Source organism: Pinus tabuliformis, chromosome 6 (genome assembly GCF_031772625.1).
Source record: "Pinus tabuliformis cultivar Carrire ecotype Pingquan chromosome 6, CPIR1, whole genome shotgun sequence".
In the NCBI taxonomy this organism is placed as follows: Eukaryota; Viridiplantae; Streptophyta; class Pinopsida; order Pinales; family Pinaceae; genus Pinus; species Pinus tabuliformis.
The window spans coordinates 953,844,244-953,864,488 of record NC_142292.1 but is presented as its reverse complement, the minus strand read 5'-3'; the positions used below and the strand labels follow the sequence as shown (position 1 = coordinate 953,864,488).

Sequence of the window (20,245 nt, the reverse complement as noted above, 5' to 3'; positions counted from 1 at the left end):
TTGATTGCATGCATTTCACATTTGTTCAAAGGTAGCTATGTTTTTCTAACTGTTAATTCCTAATGCAAATAAGCTCCATGATTCCGATAGACCTAAAAGTGCAGCAATCATGAGTTCCTTTTCTAATACAACTTCATCTATAGCTTGGAGTTCATCTCTTATTCTAGAGATCCTTACAAAATATGATGCCACAGTATCGTCTTTTGTCATCTTTATTGTCCTTAGTTCATTCTTGAGGCTAGCTATTTGACCAATATTCTTGATGGTGAACAACTTGGAGAGGGCTTCACACATTTCTTGAGCGAAATCTATATTGGATATGTATGGGATTAGATTGTCCTTTACTCCATTTACTATCAGATTCATGGCCAAGATTTCTGTTTCTCTGAATTTCTCCTTTCCTGCATCATCTGTAGGTTTCTTGATTTTTCCTTGAACAAGATCCAAAACTTTATTGTTAGCGAGAATAAGATCTATCCTCTTCTTCCATGCCCTGTAGTTGGTGGCTCCTTCTAACTTGTTTTCTGCCTTCATTGTGGTTGACATAGTCTCTATAGATAGTAGGCTTCTCTTCTTATATGATCCTTTTCTTAATGACCTTCTTTTGTTCCTTCCTCCTTAATTCTTCTTTCAATTGACCTTCAAGCTGCCTTTTTCCTTCCTTCTTCACCTTAGCTCTAAAACCATGTTAGAAAATCAAAAAGGCAAAAATATTTTCTTATGTTGACGATTACTTGTGATATTTTTGTAGTATTATTATATTCTCTTATGTTCTTCTTTTATCTTAGTTTCATCAAGCAATCATCAAAACAAAACATGAAGATCAACGACACCAGATGTAGGCACTCAACGAGGGCCAAAACCCCTATATAGGGGAAAACTCAGTCAAACTCTTGCACTAGCAAATCAAATAGAGATAGAAAAAGACCTTAGACCCAAAAGACCTTCCTCCTCCACCAAGTCAGCCTTCCAATGTGATTCAACAAACTTTTGTAGTCTCTTTTTGTCCAGCAACTTCAGCCCAACAACAATCTAGAATTTCTACCCCCAGCAACTTCAGAATTTTGGCCCAACTACAATCCAAAAACTTCGCATGTGTGAGAATTAGATTGCCCAAGAACTTGATTTAGGTCTTCCAGATTCTTCTATCCTTCTCCAGCAACTTCACTACCTTTTTCTGTCTCCAGCGGCTGCAAATCAAACTTGTTGAGTTGATGCTCCAAATGAGGTTGAATTGTTGCCTTTATATAGTGTTTGTGTGAGGTCGAATTGTTGCCTTTATATAGTGTTGTGTGAGGTTGAATTCCCTTGATGAAGATGACTTGGTGGAGGAGGACTAAATGACCTATTTTACATTAACATAAATTTATTTCTTGATAGATGAAGCCCAAGAAGGGTCTTTTACATTATGACATGGACAAGGACACCTGATATAAACCCTAGAAGCCTACAATGGAGGATTTGACCAAAGAACCATTGACCCAAGCATGAAACCCGTGCTTTAATAAGTCAAGTTCTTTTATAATAAAAATTATTTTTCTTCCTTTTGCCAAATACATTACATCATGACTCAAATACAGTTATGAAGACCAATACTAGTTACATTCTTCAACACATCGTTTAATTGTTGGGATCAGCACTAGAGCCCAAATTGTGGATTGAGTGAATATTGAAATGTGACCAAGACTATGGAAAACCTGCATGGACCACATGTTTGAACAAATCAACCAAGTGATTATCCATAACATGAAAAACGAGGGGGTGGGAACAAGGGAAGCTAGAATGCCCATTCACAAAAGACCCTAGGAGCAAAGCATCCCCAGAGCTTAATTATATAATATATATTTTTATTTTTATTTTTGTAAATCAAGGATTTCCATTACTTCAAGAGATTACATTGTTTCATGGCTTCTTTCAAAATCTTGTTAGCCTCACTCTTACTAGATTTATTGGCCAACAAAGGCATGACCAAGTACATAAAGTATTGCTAGAGAAACGACGATCTACAAACTCTAACTGGCACCCATTGCCAAAAAACAAACACACAAAAAAAACCAACACACATCAATTATCATCTAAATTTACCGGGACTAGATGTTTTGGAGCTAAACCCGAAAGAGACGGGTGTTTGAACTCGCAATGGACGCAACCCTCCATGTGAGCAATCTAGGTTTCCAACCGGTCCAACTTCTCCTGAAATCACCTCTGCCCTCGCCAAAGGCCCACCAATCTGTCATGTGTTTGCCACAAATTCCATTGCAGGCATTCCATGAAATCCAGGATGTCGTTGTGGTTGTCTTGGCGTGCCCAGTCAAGCTGGACTATCGAATTGTGCTGCTAATGGAGTATGTGAACCATATCATCCTAAGAGGGGGGCCTACCATCCGGAGGAAGGGAAAAGGAAAACAGTGGATCGACTGTCTCACCAAGTCCTTGCTCCTGAGACAATTGGTGGCGTTGAACCCTGCGCATATTCATCCCGATAGTCCTCCTCCAATGAGACAAATGTTAGTTTTTGTAGCATCGGATGTGTTCTAGCCTTGAAATTTTGTAGAGAGGCTAAAATACATGAGAACTCCAAAACCCAAAAATCGTTTCTAGAAATTCCACCTAGAAATGACTTAATTAGATTATTAACCAGTTTTTAAATATTTCTTAAGTCCAAACTTAGGGAATATGGTTAATTAATCAGTATTAATTAAGTAAAGACGAGAATCATCTAGAAACTCACATGGATCGATCTAGATATGATCCTAATCATTGATTAAGTTTATTCTTGGTTGTTGGTGCTCCACCAGAGGATTATAAGAGGAGGTTGATGTGGTGATGGAGAAGACACTTGAGAGGTTCGATTTCTGAGCAGATCGATATCCAGAGTAGCAGCAGTCAATTGCCGGAGAGAGAGCCATATTGAAGCAATGTGAGAGGGGTAAAGACAGTGAAGCCGGAGGAAGATTTCCAGATCCGGTGAGTGCATTTGCAGAGAGGCAGAAGAGCCACAGAGAGGTTGACGTTGGGGCAGTGCAGTAGCCTCTAGAGGCAGTTTCGATTCTACTGGGGAAAGACGAGTTTCAGTGCCAGAAGCTGGACAGAGGTTCCGGAGGCCAGGAGAGACATTTTCCCAGACAACAGCAGACTAGACGGCTTGAGGAGAGGCTGATTCAGACTGAGCGCAGAAGGGACTGTGCTAGGGTGACGCAGAGCCTACACAAAGGCAGTTTGGACAGCTCACTTGGAGCTGCAGTCAGAGCCCGGATTTGCCTGTGGGGTGAGGAAAATTCCTCACTAGATTTTTGCCAGTATTTTCTCTGTAGGATTGCCAGTATTTGGCATCCAAATTGTACTCATATTATTTCATTGTTGCTTAATAATAAAAACCCTCAGCTACTGCATCAATTTTCCCAAGTTGGATTTGTTTGGGGACTTTTGTCCAAAAATAATTGTGTTATTTTTATGTGTGTGTGCTAGCATTTATTCTTCCACAGTTTTATTTGTGTAGCTTGCAGTGTGATTTATTCAGTATTTTCGTAGCAAACCGCAAATAAATTGTTAAATTAAATTAACAATTAGGAGAATTATTTCCAGTTACTGCAATGGGATTCCAGTTTGGAATTTTCACAACAAATTCCAACTCAACCTTTCACCAAGGTCCCCTTGCGCCCAAGGAATGCTTACAACAACACACTCATTACCCCAATTAAATGGTCACGGGTCAGCCCGGCGAACGGAGCGTGAGCGAATTTCCAATGACCCCCACCCCACTCGACGCAGTCCAACCAAAATTCGACTAGCCATCGTTGTGGAATCTAGACCAAAAGTCAAATACACCACTTTGTAACCATATGCCACTTCGCACCCAGCCAAAAGGAGGCCTATGTTGCCCCTCACACAAAAGAAAAAGGACGACAAGGCAGACAAGTCCCCACTACTAACTGAATAAACGACCTTTTGCCTACAAGCACCATTCGACCACTTTAAGACTGGTCTAAAGCTCTGCCATTTCCATGCACAACAGCCATCCTTCCTCAATTTCCTCAGCGAGAGCTCCCTAGAACACCCTCCTGCAGGCCTCGAAACTAAAACACCACACCTCTCTTTCCAAGTGCACCACAGAGTCCAAAGAACCAAAGAAAAATAATAACCAGAAGTTAGAACTAGAGTATTTTAGTCTACTATGGATTACCCATAGGACTACCACATACGACGCCCACACACCAGATTTGCGTTGTCCCTCACCACCCTACCTTCACCCCCACTTAGACTCTCTGGCTTGCGCACGTTTACATGACCAATCTCCTCCCAAACTCCCTACTCATCTGCAAGTCTCAAACCCGAGCTCACCGACAAGGGGCACAGCTCTGAGACTGAATCCAGAAAAATACCAATGAGCATTACACATAAATGCCAATGGGTACCCAACTGTCACCATTTGAGCCACCATCCATACCTCCAGAGCACAAACGTTGAAGTTGTTGTTAATGCCATCAAGTTGCAGTACATACCGAGGTGACGCACCATGAATTACCGCATGCAATCCACCTACCAAGCGATCCCTTTGCCCATGTCACGAAGGGGGCATAGGGTGGAGAGCCCTTGCCATGGTTCCCAACATCCCATCATTTGACACCCCATCGGGGGATAATATATATTTTTATTATTTTACTGCATATATATTCAAAAAACATGCAAAAGGCCAAATTGGTTGAAAAAAATTCAAAACATAAATTTTATACCACTTGTAGATGAATACTAATTTTTTAAGAAGTCGCAAATGTAATCCAATGGTACAAAAATAAGAACAATCAACCATCTAGTAGTTACAAATTATAACATCAAGATTTAACAAATGATTGTTAACATCTATCATCAACATTTAAGAAATAACATCAACCATGAAATGAAATAGGCCATCTAAGTTCTAACATTGTAAAAAAAGTGTTATAATATGTAGTCAAGTCTCATATAATGTTAAAAATTGGACCATGTGCCCAATTTATAAAATATATATTAGAAACTAGGGATGGTAGGAGTGGAGCAGATCAATTATGGTGATGCTGATGGAAAACAAGAAGCAACACTTGAATGGGGATTAGGATCTGTAACAAATAATCAAGTAGAGAGACTTGCTTTATTCCAAGAGATAAAGCAATTTGACTCTCTGCAAAACATGAGCATCCTAATTTTGGGAGACGGCTATAATCATAAAACTCATGCATAAATCATCTATATTAAAAGATGGCAAAATTGGCTAGAATCATAAAAAAAAATCAAAAAGAACGCAAAAGATTTGAACACCTAGACTTTTCCATGTTTTAAGGGTAAACAATAAGTGAGCAAACCAATTGGCAAATTCAGCCTCTCACATCACAAAAGGAGTTCATAGATGCAAAGAAGGGTTGTTATTAGAACCAATTCCTTCAGGATAATCACGGTCTTTATAACTCCTTGCATGATAGCCACACATCCAATCTCAATCATGGACATTATAACTCCCCTTATGATAGCCATCCATCAAATCTCAACTCAATGTGAATTAAATTTGCATGATCAACCATCAATGGAATGCATAAACGAGGTACCATCGCACAACCCAAGTTTATGAAGTGCAAAGGCAATATACATGTTGCAATTGGGATAATGGGAAACTCATTGTTGGGATTTGGTCACCACGGTCTAGTTCACCTAGCAGATTTGTTGGGTCTATCTTTTATGCCGAGCCTTTCCCCACTTCGACTTCTTGTTTTCTAGTAAGGTTTTGTTGCTCTGGCTCTTTCCCTTCTAGACTGTCTGATAATTTACTCAATTTGGAGGCGCCTTATGACTTTGTTTTGGGTCTGGAGTTCTTTGTTTTTGAGTTGTCATGACTTCTGAAGGCATTCCTGGGTTCAGTGCCATTTTGGGTTTTGGAGGATATGTCTATTTGTATGCCCCAGTTTCTAGAATGTTTAGTAGTGCCCTTCTCTATGGATCTGGCCTCCTGCAAGGATAGGATTCTAGGTAAGAATTTATGTTATTGGGACTTGATGGATAATTCTGAGAATCTCCCAATCAAAGGAGCATCATACGAAGGGACATTTTGAATTCAGGGGATTCTAAGGAGACATGAGAATCTCATTTATGATAATGAGACCCCTTTATTTACTGTTACTTCTAAACTGCATACTTAATGAAGGCTCACAGCAAGGAACTGGTGTCAATGATGGAATTTCTTTTACCACAAGAAGTAAATTAGGGCTTTGGAGATAAAGTGTGGAATGTTAAAACAGCTGGTTTCACTTCAGACGAGAACCTCTCAATTTGCTGCAGCAAATATCAGATTGTCAATGGGTTTTGGTTTGGGGGAATTCAAAGAAGAGGACACATGCAGTGGCTATGAGAAGATGTGGAGATGGGAGCTCAAGAATCCCAGCCCACCTATGTCGGACAAGCTGAAGGGCACAGTGACTAAATGTTCCATTAAGTCATAGCTTCTTGATTTTTTGCGAAGTAGCGTTGCTTTTAGGTGTTTTCTTTCGAAAATATAGTAACAGAAGCTTCTGGATGTCCTCTGTAGAGGAAGTTTTGAATTTTGAAAACTTTACTTCTGTATCTAGCCCAATTTCTAAACTATGCTATTCCAGACAATATATTTTTGTATTACAATGCTGACCAGTGAGGCTGCAGCTTTTTCCAATACAAAATATTTACCTATTCTTGTTAATACATATTATACATACACACATATTAGAAACTAAAAACACTTAAGTGAGCTAAACTAGTAAAGTCTTTGACAAGTTAAGAAATAAAAAAAATAAAAAACGATTCATTATCCTAATTCTACCATATCTTTGTTGTTTTCTTGCCACAAGCAACTCCTGCTCTGCGCTTCCATGATCTAATACTAGGTGTGGTGAACATTGAAGTGAGCACCACCATGAGCTACAAGGCCCCCATGCAAATGTGAACATCCTACTTATGAAAAATTCCAAAATATCTTTTTCTTTTAGAAAGATACTCTATTACTCCATTACTAAGTTTCATCTCCTTAGTTCGGTTTGTTTCCAAGGCATATTGTTTTATACTGGATCATTTAAGAGACATTACTGATTAGCCAACCCAGACAATGTACCTATCAAGCTAAACTTTGTGAAGTAATGAGGTAGCTAAGTTCATTATTAATACATGTTCCCCAAGCATTTTCTTGATTATTCTTTACAAGAGTTCAAATCCTGAGTTTGATCTCATAATCCTACCTCCCCCACCTCAATGGTGTACGAGAAAAAAGGCTTGCATTGCCAGATTCACAAAATATTGAAACGTCTACCTCCCCCAACTCAAGGTTGTATGAGAGAAAGGTCTGCATTGCCATTCTCACAAAATGTTGAAATGTTGAAATGCGGGAAAACTATAATTTCTAGAGAAAATTGGGAAACACCTCGATTTCTACTTTCTTCAAGTGAGGTTCTATGGATCTGAGTCCACTAACAAACACATCGAAATGGGGGTCCCACTTTCAACTTTTAATGTTAGTTATTTAAATTAATGTTGATATGAATTTAATCTTACAAATTAAATCAAAATCTGGATCATCCAAGGAGTGTTTCATTTATGATCAGGAGCACACCCTCAAAACATTCACGTAACAAGTGTGTTTAAACTTTTGAAGCGCATTCCTTGAAGAACTTTGCACTCAATCTTGTCCAAAGCATGCTTCGAAAGCAAGAGTGGATGTGGTTGCTTCCCCACAGAACTCATGACTCCTCACTAAGTTGGGAGCTGTTCGTTACACACATTGATGGCTCACTGCTAAGTAAGTGGAGGGTTATTAGTTGCAAGTTGTATTACAAGGGTTCTTCCCACTTACTTGTGATCATCATTAAATTATCAATCAATCAAAATATTGTTACTCAGGTGAGTATCACTTCCACGGAGATGTCTTCTTCCATATTTTAGGATCAGCAAGTGAAATCCACCCCTAAGGGGAGCATGTGCCCCCAACCTTTGTTCTTTCTCATTGTTCTGTCTTTCCCTGTATTACTGTTTTACTCTTGTAGTAGTTCCATTATGGGTATTGGAACACTGCAAAACTTGCATATAGACAATAGATGGAATGGCCATGAAAAGGAATGCATCATTGGACATGCCATGTCTAAACTCATCAGGGATTAGATCTTTTATGTCGTCACTCTATTAAAAATGTGTACCATTAATGAATGAATGGTTCTTTTGCCAACTAAAAATAAACAACAGCCGATTCCACGAGAGTTCTAGAATCTAATAAAGTTAAATTTCGGTAATTGTGCACATCAAAATTTAAATTAGTTATTAAGAGCATCAATGTTAAAAATTGCCTTTGCCACAAGACTCCAGCACAAGTGTTTCTGATACATCTCCACAATCAAAGTTAAAAAAACATTATTGTGAATCAAACTCAAGGGATAAGCACCTCATCTTTCATCTGACTAGCACAGAAGACGAGTTAAAACTTAAAAGCAAGAATTTTTCATTGCCTGAGGCCTTTACAAAACTAGTAACTATGGAACTAGATATTGATGTATCTTACATCTACACCTCAGCAAGGGCAACTCTATGCCATACCATGAAGTTGAGCTCATGTTTTACAAAAATATTATTATTGTTTGCAACTGCTTCTGAAACATGCCTCCAAGGGTTGCATAAGAGCAGCGTCTTTTAGCCTAGGTGCCAAATTTGAGGGGTAGTTATTCCAACCAAATTGCTCGAGACCCAGTCTTGTCCCTTTGAAACTCATTGTGCTGAAAGGAATTTCGATGGTCCAGATTGATAGAGATGTTGTCACGTGGGTAACACCTCTGTCATCGTATGGCAATAATAGTAATGCTATAAGGTTGTCAAATATAGATACAGACAGAAATAAAAATATCTATATATATTTATAACAAATAATAATACTAGTGCCATGATTTGGTCAAATATGGATACAGACAAACAAAAATATCTATATATATATGAAAGAGAGAAATTTAATATGTATATATAATATAAAAACGGCTTTTTAGAGAGATAAAAATAGAGATACCAGACTTACACAAATAAAAATGCTATATACATGATATTTATATAGAAATATTGTTATAATGCTATGTTGCCAGGAAACGTGGGTGCAGGGACGGGGACGGCATTTTTGGAAACAGGATGCGTGGGTTCGTCGGGTAATATAATAATATTAAATTTTAATAATTAAGTTTATAAGTTCTAAATTATAAATTTATAATTAATAATATATATGAATATTGAATTTGTATATTTTTTCAACTTTAAATTTTAAACAAGAAAACTTTAATGATAATCATTTAAACATGCATATTATTAATTAATATTTCATATATATATAATTAATAATATATATGAAATATATTAAAGTTGAAAAAATATAATTAATAATATATATGAAATTTGAATTTGTATATTTTTTCCAAACCCATTCTGATAATGCATAAATGGACCTGCTTACCATTTTCATCTGATGGCAGTCTGGCACATGCCTTCAGAATAATAGTGAAGATCACCTGGTTTGGATTTATGCCAAACCAAAGCATTCTGCCACAAATTGGAAAGCATCCATGCAACAGTTGTGGTCAGCATATCCTGCTGTCATTGAGTTCCACGAAACCGCATACCACGCAAGCATCCTATCAAATACAGTTTTGCAGGTCAAACTTGTTCCCTAACTCTATATTGCCATATTAACATTGCAGGCATCATTGTTTGTCTGATCACACTGCTATAATGTCCATCCTTTTCCATGCTTCCAATTTCTCTTCCTATGCTTATCTTTCATTTTATTTTCCAAATCCAACAGAATTTCAGACCTTTCTCAATTGTTATGTTACCTGTTTGACCCTCAAACACAAGTCCCCAGTATTAGCTACCATAAAAAAGAGTGAAGATATTAACTATTGTTTTATACAGACAAGCATAACATCTGTTGCTTGATGCAATTAACTTATTCATTTTAGAGCTGCACCATATTTTCATCCAAAAATGAAACACATGAAATCAGTACAAAGTCAATTATACAGCTTGCTGGCAAGCGTCTTTTGTCAAGCCAACATATGGAATAATACATTACAGCTATAAACTATAATTCTTGTGTGCATCTCTCTATGTCCATTAATGTTTGTCTATGTGTATGCATTGATTTGTGTGCATACATCTACATCTTATATGTATTTATGTGAGATTTGAATTTCAACACTTCTCATCATGAGCAAAAATAGAACAAGAGTGTCTCTTGCTATTTATAAGTCATTACCTGAAGCTCCAAGGAAAAAAAAAGGTCTCTAACTGAAGCCCAATCCTATTCTGCCCAGACAAGCTCTCTGCAATCATATATCCAAGGAGGTCGACAGTCCACTCACATCTTTTGTTCACTTGAATATCTTGATGTAACTTCAACCTAAAATTTTTGAAAATACCCATGCTACTTCAAACTTGTTGTATGGGCTCTTGTCCTTGAGAAATGCCCTAGGGAGATATAGCCTTTGGCATGATACATGAAAACAGTAAACAGTCCTCAAACCTCCACTCCCTTTGTAGAGACACCAACAAAATAATATAGCACTTCCAGCTAACTTATTTTACTTAAGCCTCAATATAAATCCCAAAAAAACAGAGTTGAGGAAATAATGAAGTGGATTAAATTACTCAGGACGGTTTCCTGCATGGTGACCTCATTTATGAACTTGGCAGAATAGTGGCAATTACGACATATGCACTTCTTGCGCTTTTGATGAGACTTCAGTGGTCTTTACAACTTGCTGAAAAGCACAAACAAAATATAAGCTTCTTCCTCTTGTAAAACAATGCAAATTCCCACCACTCCTATTGCACATCATGTGATGATCACTACCACTTGCTCCTGTTTCTTATCATGCAGCATAAAGTGCACATCAGGTACATCCCCTGCTTCCTTCATCAACCCTGTCAGTCACTGCAATTCTGCATAGATCTCCTCTGTCTGTGGGTGTGATCTATCTCCTACAACAAATGTATGCACTTTGTTCTTAACCTCAATCCAACTATATATTATTAATTATATTTTTAATATAGTTTTTTTATGAAGAACCCAAAGAACCCGAAGAACCCAACCCAAGAACCCAAGAACCCAAGCACCTGAAGAACCCAAGAACCCGTTAAAGGAAAAGAACCCAATTTTTTTTTGAAGAACCCGGTTCTTCATGGAAGAACCCGGTTCTTCTGGGTTCGTCTGGGAAGAACCCGTACCCGAATCCGGTACTTGGGTGCGGGAACCCGGGACGGGTTCGAGAACCCCACCCCTGGGTGCGGGTACCCGTGCAACACATTTATAATGCAAACATAAATACCTTAACAATGTCAATAGGGTTTATCTTGGATGGTCAACAGGAATGATTGCTATCCTCCCTTCACCCAAGTTCAATTCTTACAAATGACATGTTAAACTTATATTGAGTATATTTTGTAATGGTTTCGAAAGCCTTGTTGTTGAACGGCCTTGAGCCATAAAGCATATCTTCCCTTGCCTACGGGCTGGATGATAAGGTGCTTAATGCTCTGTCAATCTCACCAATGCCCCCATTACAAAATTTATCAATTTTGTAATACTATCATTCTTAAAGTGTCTATAATATAGAAATTAGTATATAAAGAAATGCAGCTCCAATGGCAGTCCAATCCAAGGTTTCTAGTCATACCCATTCATTCACCATTTTTCCACTCGAAAAAAGAAGATGACAGACAGGGATGACCACCTATGATAGGAATTGCTGTGTATTCGTCCTAACTTGCAACAGCAGAAAAAGGTCAATGCACATTTTCAGATACTTCTAGCATTAGGGGCAACATTAGAAACTAGAATGATTAGAAGCATGCCACCTCATTTTCAAGTCCATAAATTAGACCTTTCTTTTTTCTTCTTTTGGGTAGGTAGGCTCACAACTTGAAGACCTTTGGGTATGAAACTGCAACTAAAAAGTATCTATTTTGTCAGTCGCCCAAGACTTGCATCAGGCTATCTCATCCACAGAGCACACTACAATTGACCAGAAACATAACTAACATCTTATCATCATAATGAAACTAACTACATTATCATAGGGAACACCCCTGCCAGACCATCACTAACATCTTATCATCATCATCATAATGCAACAAACTACATTATCATGGGGAACATCCCTGCCGGGCATTTAACCTGTGTCATCACCAGAGCAGCACACTATAATAGAGCAGGACCGTCACTAACACCATATCATTGTAATGGAACTAACTACATTATCATGGGGAACATACTTGCCAGGCATTTAACCTGGGTCTTCACCTTAGTAAGTGATCCAAGTTGCTCCCACTAGTTGCTAAATCAAAGCTAGACGGACTGGAGGATAGAGTAGACCAAGCATAGGCTGAAGGAGCAACTTTTACCTCGTGCATCGTCTCTAAGGATTGTTTGGCACAGAGGCTGTATCTAATTTAGTTTACCATGGGCGGATGGATTAAATTAAAGTGGCGAATGGTCAAATCAGTACAGCTGACTGTGAGTACTTTAAGAAAAAGGGGAAAAACACAGAAATTAGTCACTTTTATGTGACTCGATCTGAAGAGAAATAGTCCAGATAATGTTGCGAGTGTGTATATATATATACATATATATGAGCTAGGTCATGATCATAAAAAATTCTCAGCGGAAGTTGGTGCGGAAACTACTCATTAAAACACAAATGACCGATAAATTGGCAGGGATCAAGAGATAGACACCTTGAGGGTAACGACATCTCGAATCACCAGCCTGTAGTCAACGGCTATGGCCAAATAGCGTGCATCAGGAGAGAAACAGCAAGGCCCTGTGTGTTTATATGTGTCGCTGAACTCCATAGCCTCTGCTCCTCTGCCTTTTCACAATCTGAAAAAACTCCAACCTATCACAAAAATTTGAGTTATCATGCTTCAATTACTCCAGATGCACATATCGCTTCATTTGCCACCATAATCATATGCAATTCATACGATTGCGATTAAATGGGAGCCTGGTGACGTTGGAGGAAATTTGTTAGATGGATCTATATCTAATGGTTAAATGTATGTGTGTTTTTGAAGTTATACATTTAAATTTGAGTAAGGTATGATATTTATATTTTTATAGGTATTTAATTTTTTTTGGTTAAAAAGTTTTTATTTTATTTTTTTTGGATATTAATATTTAATGGTTAAATGTATGTGTTTTTTTATGAGAGATTTTTCGGCGAAAATCACATGAAATATTATTTGTCGACCCGTTTTGAACCAACCAATGTGGTTCATTGTCAGGACAAGGTATGATGATTGATTTAAATTTGAATAAAGTATAATATGTATATTTTTATAAATTTAAGTATTTAATTTTTTTAGGTTAAAAAGTTTTTATTTTTTCTAGGTTAAAAAGTTTTTGTTTTGGATTTTATAAACTAATGTTATATAATAGTTATTACTTATTGTTTAGTTTAAATATAAGTAAATTTAAGTTAGTGTTGAGGTTTGAAATTTAGTTAATTTAAGTTTTAATGACAATAATAATGTTTTGTTGTAATGATAATGTTTTTGTTGAGAAAGTTGTCTAAAAAGTTTTACATTTTTTAGCTAAAGTATGCATATAGATATATTTTAAAGGGTAGTTATTCTTTCATGTATATGAAAGATGGGTTGAATATATTCCTTTAATACGTATATATATATATATAATGGAGTTGTTTTATTTATTTAGTTATTTGTTGTTTGAATTGTTAACCATTTTATTTTTTTATTAATTTCTTATTGATATTAAGTAAAATTATATTTTTTTGCTCTAATTTAATTTATTTGTTAAAATCCATTTCATTTTAATGTGCTTAAACCAAATTTTGTAATAAACAATAAATACCTGTGTAATATAAATAAGTGGTTTTTATTTTTAAAATAATTATATAATAATTAAATGAATCTATATTAATATTTTTTAGTGTCTAACTATTTTTAATATATATTAAATAAAAATTTATGGGTTTATCCCATTGTATTTGTTTATGAATAAAGTTATTTAATTCGGCTAATAAAAATTTAGACCGGTTAAGTAATCATATTTATTAATTTTGAACTTGTTAATTAATAATATTTATTATAATCCCCGATGGGGTGAGAAACAAAGCAATCACTCCTACGTGTGGACGATGATGTCAGACACCTAGTCGACGGTGTGGGGGTCGGCCTCCTCGTCTTCTCACGGTGATCTTTGTACAGGTAACGTTAATGTTGGGCGTGTGAATTTCCCATCACCCTTGTTGGGAGAGGGAGCAGACGATTGTCGAGGGTATATGGAAGGTGGTGAACCTCTGTTATGGCAAGCAATTTGGTTATTGTGGCGGTTTGTTGGTCGAGGCTTGAGCTCGAATAACAGTGTGAACCTTTGTGTTTGGCATCCTAATTGGGACTTGTGGTGTTTCCACTGTCGATGTCGCCTCCTCAGTGTTAGGTTACTGAATTGGTTGTTTTCTTTTCTCGTGGGTGGCCTCTTGCTTCTCTGAGAAGGATAAGGGCTCAGCACACAATAATTGGGTCGACTTGCGAGCTTAATAGTGGGTGGTTGGGTATTCGAGCTTTTGGCTCTCTTTTGTATCTTCAGGGTAGCAGGTTTCCTCTTTTAAGCAACTCTCCCCTGGGGTTTTGCATCTGTAAAGGTCTCCCGTGGTGGTGGGGTGTCTACTCTCAGGGCTTCTAGTTAGTGTTATGCCTGCAAGGGGCTAGGGTCTGTGAATTGTTGGTTAATAGTTTCACTGCAGGTCTGGGTTCTTGGTGTCTGGAAACTACCCTGGTCAGACTGGTTAATGCTCTTCCAGTGTGGTTTGGGGGCTTCCCTATAGTAATAATTCAGGTGTGGGTTAGCAATTCTGTGCTCATTCTGTCTTTTTTTAGTGATGTTAGCCTTGTTGCGATGCGTATGGAGTCACGCAACACTTGTTCCCTCCCTCCGACCAAGCAAATTTGAGCTACTTCGAGAGGGTGGGGATCTCGTTTGCAGGTGGCAATGGCAACAAAAGCATCTCAAACTCTAGTTGGGGTGGTCGCATCGCTGGCAGAGCAGGACAGGCAACTTCTGGGGGTTGTGGTGGTCGTGGTGGTTTGTCGGCTGGTCGTGGTGGTCCATTAGCTGGTCGTGGGGGGGCACCCTATGAACTCCAAAGATGGGTGGGGGGACGTGTCGAAGGGGTGTTGGTAGCTGGGGGAAAGCGAGACGGCCTGGGCGTGGAGGCATGGTGGATCATCATTGTTGTATGGATAATTGTCAGAATTTGATCCAATCTATATTGGATCACCTAGAAACCTCGGAGAGGGTGCGGTAAGAAGAACATGTAGCGCTCATTGCTACGTTGAACAAGATGCATTACTTCCAGTGTCATGTTCGGGAATGGGTCGTGGTGGTATGGCACGGTCAGAATTTGCTAACAAAGAAGGTGGAGAAGCTGGAGTCATGGATGGCGCACTTCGAGGAGCATGTACAGTGCTCCTTCCGCCCTCCTCCTCCTCCAGGGACTGCTCCGGACAATCCTACTTCAATTACTTCAGATGACTAATCATGGTTACAGGTGTTTTACTTGTTTTATATGTTTTCTAGTGCTTTTGGCCTCCTAAGTTGTGGATTGTGTCTCTAGCTGTTCTTTTGTTTCTTTGTGATATGTTGATCGTAGTAATAAACAAACTTGGTCGGGATGAGACTACATGCATATTGAAACTGATGTACTCCTTTTTTAATGAATGAATAGAACTTTGACTTACAACAAAAAAATATTATAAAAGTAAATTAAATATTATAAAATAATTAAGTTACATTTTAATTAATTAATGGTTAATAAGATTTAAGAGAAATTGCAAATTGATATATGAAATCGAAAAATTAATTACCTACTAAGGGGCAAAGACTTTCATAAATTTTCATAAAGTTTAGTGGGTAGTAACCACTAAACGATTTGCACATTTACATTTGCACTCATACTTATTAAGTCTACACATTTACATTTTAACTCCTACTCTCTTTTTTTAACAAAACGGCTATGTATATATATTAAAAGGTTGGTTTTCATAGCCAGCTCCATTCACATTCATCGGTTACATCAGTAGCTTCAAAATTCAAGTAAATTGATAACTTGGTTTTCCTAGTGTCGCGAGCCTTTTGTTTTACAATATTACATTGAAAATGCCCATAAATTCTATAGAATGGCCCAAAAATTTGTTCATATCTACATAACATACATCATTATTGACTAATTTGCCCCAGAAGGGCCAGGGTTTAACTTGTTCTTAGGTGTCACCTGTTTGCCTCAAGTTGCTCCATCGTCTCCCTCCATGTTTGTGTTTGCCATATCCTACAAAGACAGAATGGGTTCCAGGGTGCCTTGGTTTCCTTCATCCTCCAAGCTCCAAGATGTCTCTCTCTGTGTAGTCCTCAGGAGCAGAATTTGTGTCTCCATGCGAGTGAGCATGTGTTCAATTCAAGCATGCATCTAGTCCAGTTTATGGTCCACCATTTTGGCACAATCGTCCCTCTCATTCTCCAATAAATCCAATCTTCTGCCCAACAATTCATACATTCCAATTAAATTCTTGATGAGCTTCCTTACAGCTTTCTTCCAGCAGACGAAATCCTCGGGAGCGTCACTATTCTCCATCATTGTTAAAGGTCATCCACCACTTTGGCACGATCGTCCCTCTCTTTCTCCAAGAAATCCAGTCTCCTGCCCAATAGTTCATACATTCCAATTAAATTCTTGAAGAGATTCCCTACAGCATTCTTCCAACAATCGAAATCCCCAGAAGCGTCACTATTATCCATCATTGTCATAGGCCAATTCTCCATAGGAGGATTCCAACCAAGAAACAGCCAAATATGCCTGCAATCTTCATGTCATTCTGTAGTTATCGGCTCCCACTCATCTCAAGATGTATTCTCCTCTAGTGTTAGCATTAAATTCTCCTACAACTAAACAATAAGAGCATAATCTTCGTCCCTAAAATCAATCCACGAATAGAGGGGATGCATGGTGGCATTAAATGGACTCTCCTCAAATGATTGCAGTTCCCACATCTTTTTCCGATGAGAAGACCTCTGTGTATTTAAAGCAAGTTTCCCTTCTTCACAATATCTCCAGGTGTGAAGGTTGTTGCGACGAAGTGATTCCAATTTTCACCTATTGTTTTTCTCCTTAATTCAGCTGACATAGGGATCAATTCATTTGATCTCCAAGATATTTTCATTTAATATCTTTAATCACGAGATTGGTGTAATTGATCATGCTTCATCCTAGAACACAATAACTCCTTGTTCTAATTAGGAATCTTGATTGGTTAGGGAATACGCCTCCTCATTAAGGGATCGAAGGACATGATGAAGTATGATTTCCTCAATTGATGCCAACAATGTTATTCTACAGATAATTGGAGGAAAACATGACGAATTTCTTGTATCACCGTAGAGACTTGTCTTATTACTAGCATTAAATATCCTAAGATCCTCAATTTCTTGATTCCTTTGTCTCTAGAAAGGCTAAGACCTTTCCAAAGCGCCCAAAACTCAGCTTAATTATTTATTTCGATTCCTAGGCCTTGAGCATAGTTGTATTCCTTTTGTTCTTCGGGGCAATGGATTAGCCCTCCCGCTCTTGCTGCTCCTAGATTTCCTTTAAAGGCCCCATCAAAGTTGAGAACTATAATTGTTTAACTGATTTTCCAAACCCGAAATTCATCTACTCCCACTCTAAGCGGAGTGAAGGAGAGAGTTTTGGGTCTGGGAGTGAAGTTGACAACATGATCATACAAACTTGGGAGTTTGATCCAATCACTTTCCTCTAGTGACAATTCTTCTATGTCCTTTGATTTTAATCCTTTACCAGCCATGGATTCAGAGATTAAGCTTTGCGCTTTGATAGTTGTTTTGTGGATAGAAGGGGACTTGTTCTTGAATACTAGTCAATTCCTTTCCAACCATATCGTCCAACAGAGAATTTTTGACATTGCAATCCAAACCCTTTTCTCCAAAGGAGCTTTGATTTTTTTGATTGGAACATTACATTTCGAAGCTTCAAACATTTCTAACCAATTTTCAGGGATGACATATACCTAGTATACCTTTTTGAAAGACAAATTCCAAACTACAATAGAGAAGGAGCATGAGTGGAATAAGTGAGGAATTGTCTCTTCGACAACTTTACATAAAACACATCTAGACAGACCTTGGATATTTCTCCTTTGGAGGTTCTCAATCGCGAGGATCTTCTCATATGAGAACCTAGCAAAAAGCATTCATTTTCGGAATAACATCATTATTCCATAACTTTTTCCATAGTTTCTTCATCGGTGGATGAGGAGATATTTTAGATTGTAACCTTATTTAACATTGTACTACTTAGATTTACTTGGAATCCATGTTCTCCTCTTCGCGAGCTCGCGAGAGATGGGAGCTAGTCCTTTCAAAAGAGAGAGGAGAGAAACCCATTGTTTAGTCAACTAGGGTGGAAGTCTAGAACACTTACAACCAGCCCATATGCCAGTAGAGTCCCAGGAGGAGACATCCTTCAACCATTCTTTACCATTGCCTTTTAGCCACTTAACTAAAGGTCTCCCTTTGCTTTGGTCGAAGCTTAATGCGGATGATGGGATTTTATCCTTCCAAAGACTAATTCTTTCTCCCTTCCCTCCAATCAAGCCCATATTATTAATTATGATTGGAGTGGAAACTTTGCATAAATTCCATATTTTTTAGCCTTTTCCTTCCCATTGAACCTTCTCTGCTTGCAATACTCTTCTTTTGTGGAAACACTTCTTTAAAAAAGTGACCTTTCACCATTCGCTGGAGTCAGATATCAATTTCCAAACTATTTTGGCACCTAGTGCAAGGTTCATGTATAGAGGATATGTATTCCCAGTCCTCCAAACTCCTTCAAAGGCAAATGACATTCCAATTTATAGGATGAAATTTTCGATCATTTTTCTTACCTCCTTGCCAAAGGAACCTTCTAGTCATTGCAACCATTTGAGAAAGAGTGCTCTTTGGTGAAAGCAAACCCGAGCCAATATAGAGAGGGAGGGTTGAAAAAATAAATTTGATGAGTGTGGATTTCCCTACTAGGTTTAGCCATATCGCACCTTATCCTAGAATCTTCTTCTTGAATTTTTGAAGGATATCATCCCAGTCTTCCTTTGAAGTTTACCCAAGGGAAATTGGGATGCCAAGGTATTTGAAGGACTTCCAATATATTTTGATCAAGAAATCTAGAGTTGAATCAATCTCTTGCAAAGCAAAGTCAAAATAATTCCAACCATAGAGTTGGATATTTTTTTTTTAACCAAACCTGTCAAGAGAGTGAGATATAAATCCAGGGATAATTTGAACATTTTAGCTATAATTTTGGAGGCTCCTCCTAGCAGGATTATATTGTCTGCAAACTAGGAGTGGTTTATGTTCTTAACATTCCTGGCTATACTTATACCCGGAAATGAACCATTCTCCCTGCCCTTCTCAAGATTCTTGCTTAAATTTCCAGCTATTGGAATGTACATAAGTGGGGATAGAGGACAGTCTTGCCTAAGGCCCCTAGAGGCCTTAACAAATAGAGTTGGTCTTCCATTTACTATAGGGTAAATCCAAGGAGAGCCAATGCATGCTTTTATCCATGAAACAAATTGTCTGCACAAACCAAGTATTTCAAGAATAATGAAAAGGAAGGAATGACACACCCGATCGAAAGCATTTGTCATGCCCAACTTAATGATGAACCTGGTTCAGCCTTCTCCTTGCTTGAGTGAATGGATTTATGGACGAGGATGATGTTGTCTAGTATATGTCTTTTCTTGAGGAATCCTCCTTGATTTTCTGAAATTAATCACAAAAGTACCACCTTTAATCTATTGGCGATGATCTTAGTCAATATTTTATATGAGGCATTACAAAGTGATATTGATCAGAACCTGGAGAAGTTTACCAAATTGGAACCTTTTGGGACGAACGCTAGGAAGGAAGAGTTTTTTATCCCCCCTGCCACCTTGCATTTGTTCATGGACCAATTGAACATTCTAAGAAGGTCTTTCTTGATCTCATTCCAATAGGCCCTGTAGAAGTTGATTTGGAACCCGTCTGGTTTGGGAGCCTTATCTAAATCCATAAACCAAATTGCCTCCACCACTTTTTGTTCTTCAATCTTTTGTACTAGGAGTTGATTTTATTTTTTTTGATATCTCAGGGAGGAAA

The 20,245-nt window shown here is 37.9% G+C and overlaps 1 protein-coding gene across 2 annotated transcripts in view; it reads right to left on the bottom strand.

Moving 5' to 3' along the window:
• Positions 1-13,070, bottom strand: part of LOC149262115 (Transducin/WD40 repeat-like superfamily protein) — a 135,702-nt gene extending 122,632 nt beyond the window's left edge. The window contains exon 1 of one of the 2 annotated variants that reach the window (XM_089423372.1): positions 12,754-13,070. In XM_089423372.1, the coding sequence (XP_089279498.1) occupies positions 12,754-12,870 (117 nt within the window). In that variant the 5' untranslated portion in view covers positions 12,871-13,070. The remainder of the gene's footprint in view (positions 1-12,753) is intronic. The other variant, XM_089423364.1, reaches the window with a different exon arrangement.
• Positions 13,071-20,245: the final 7,175 nt, after the last annotated feature.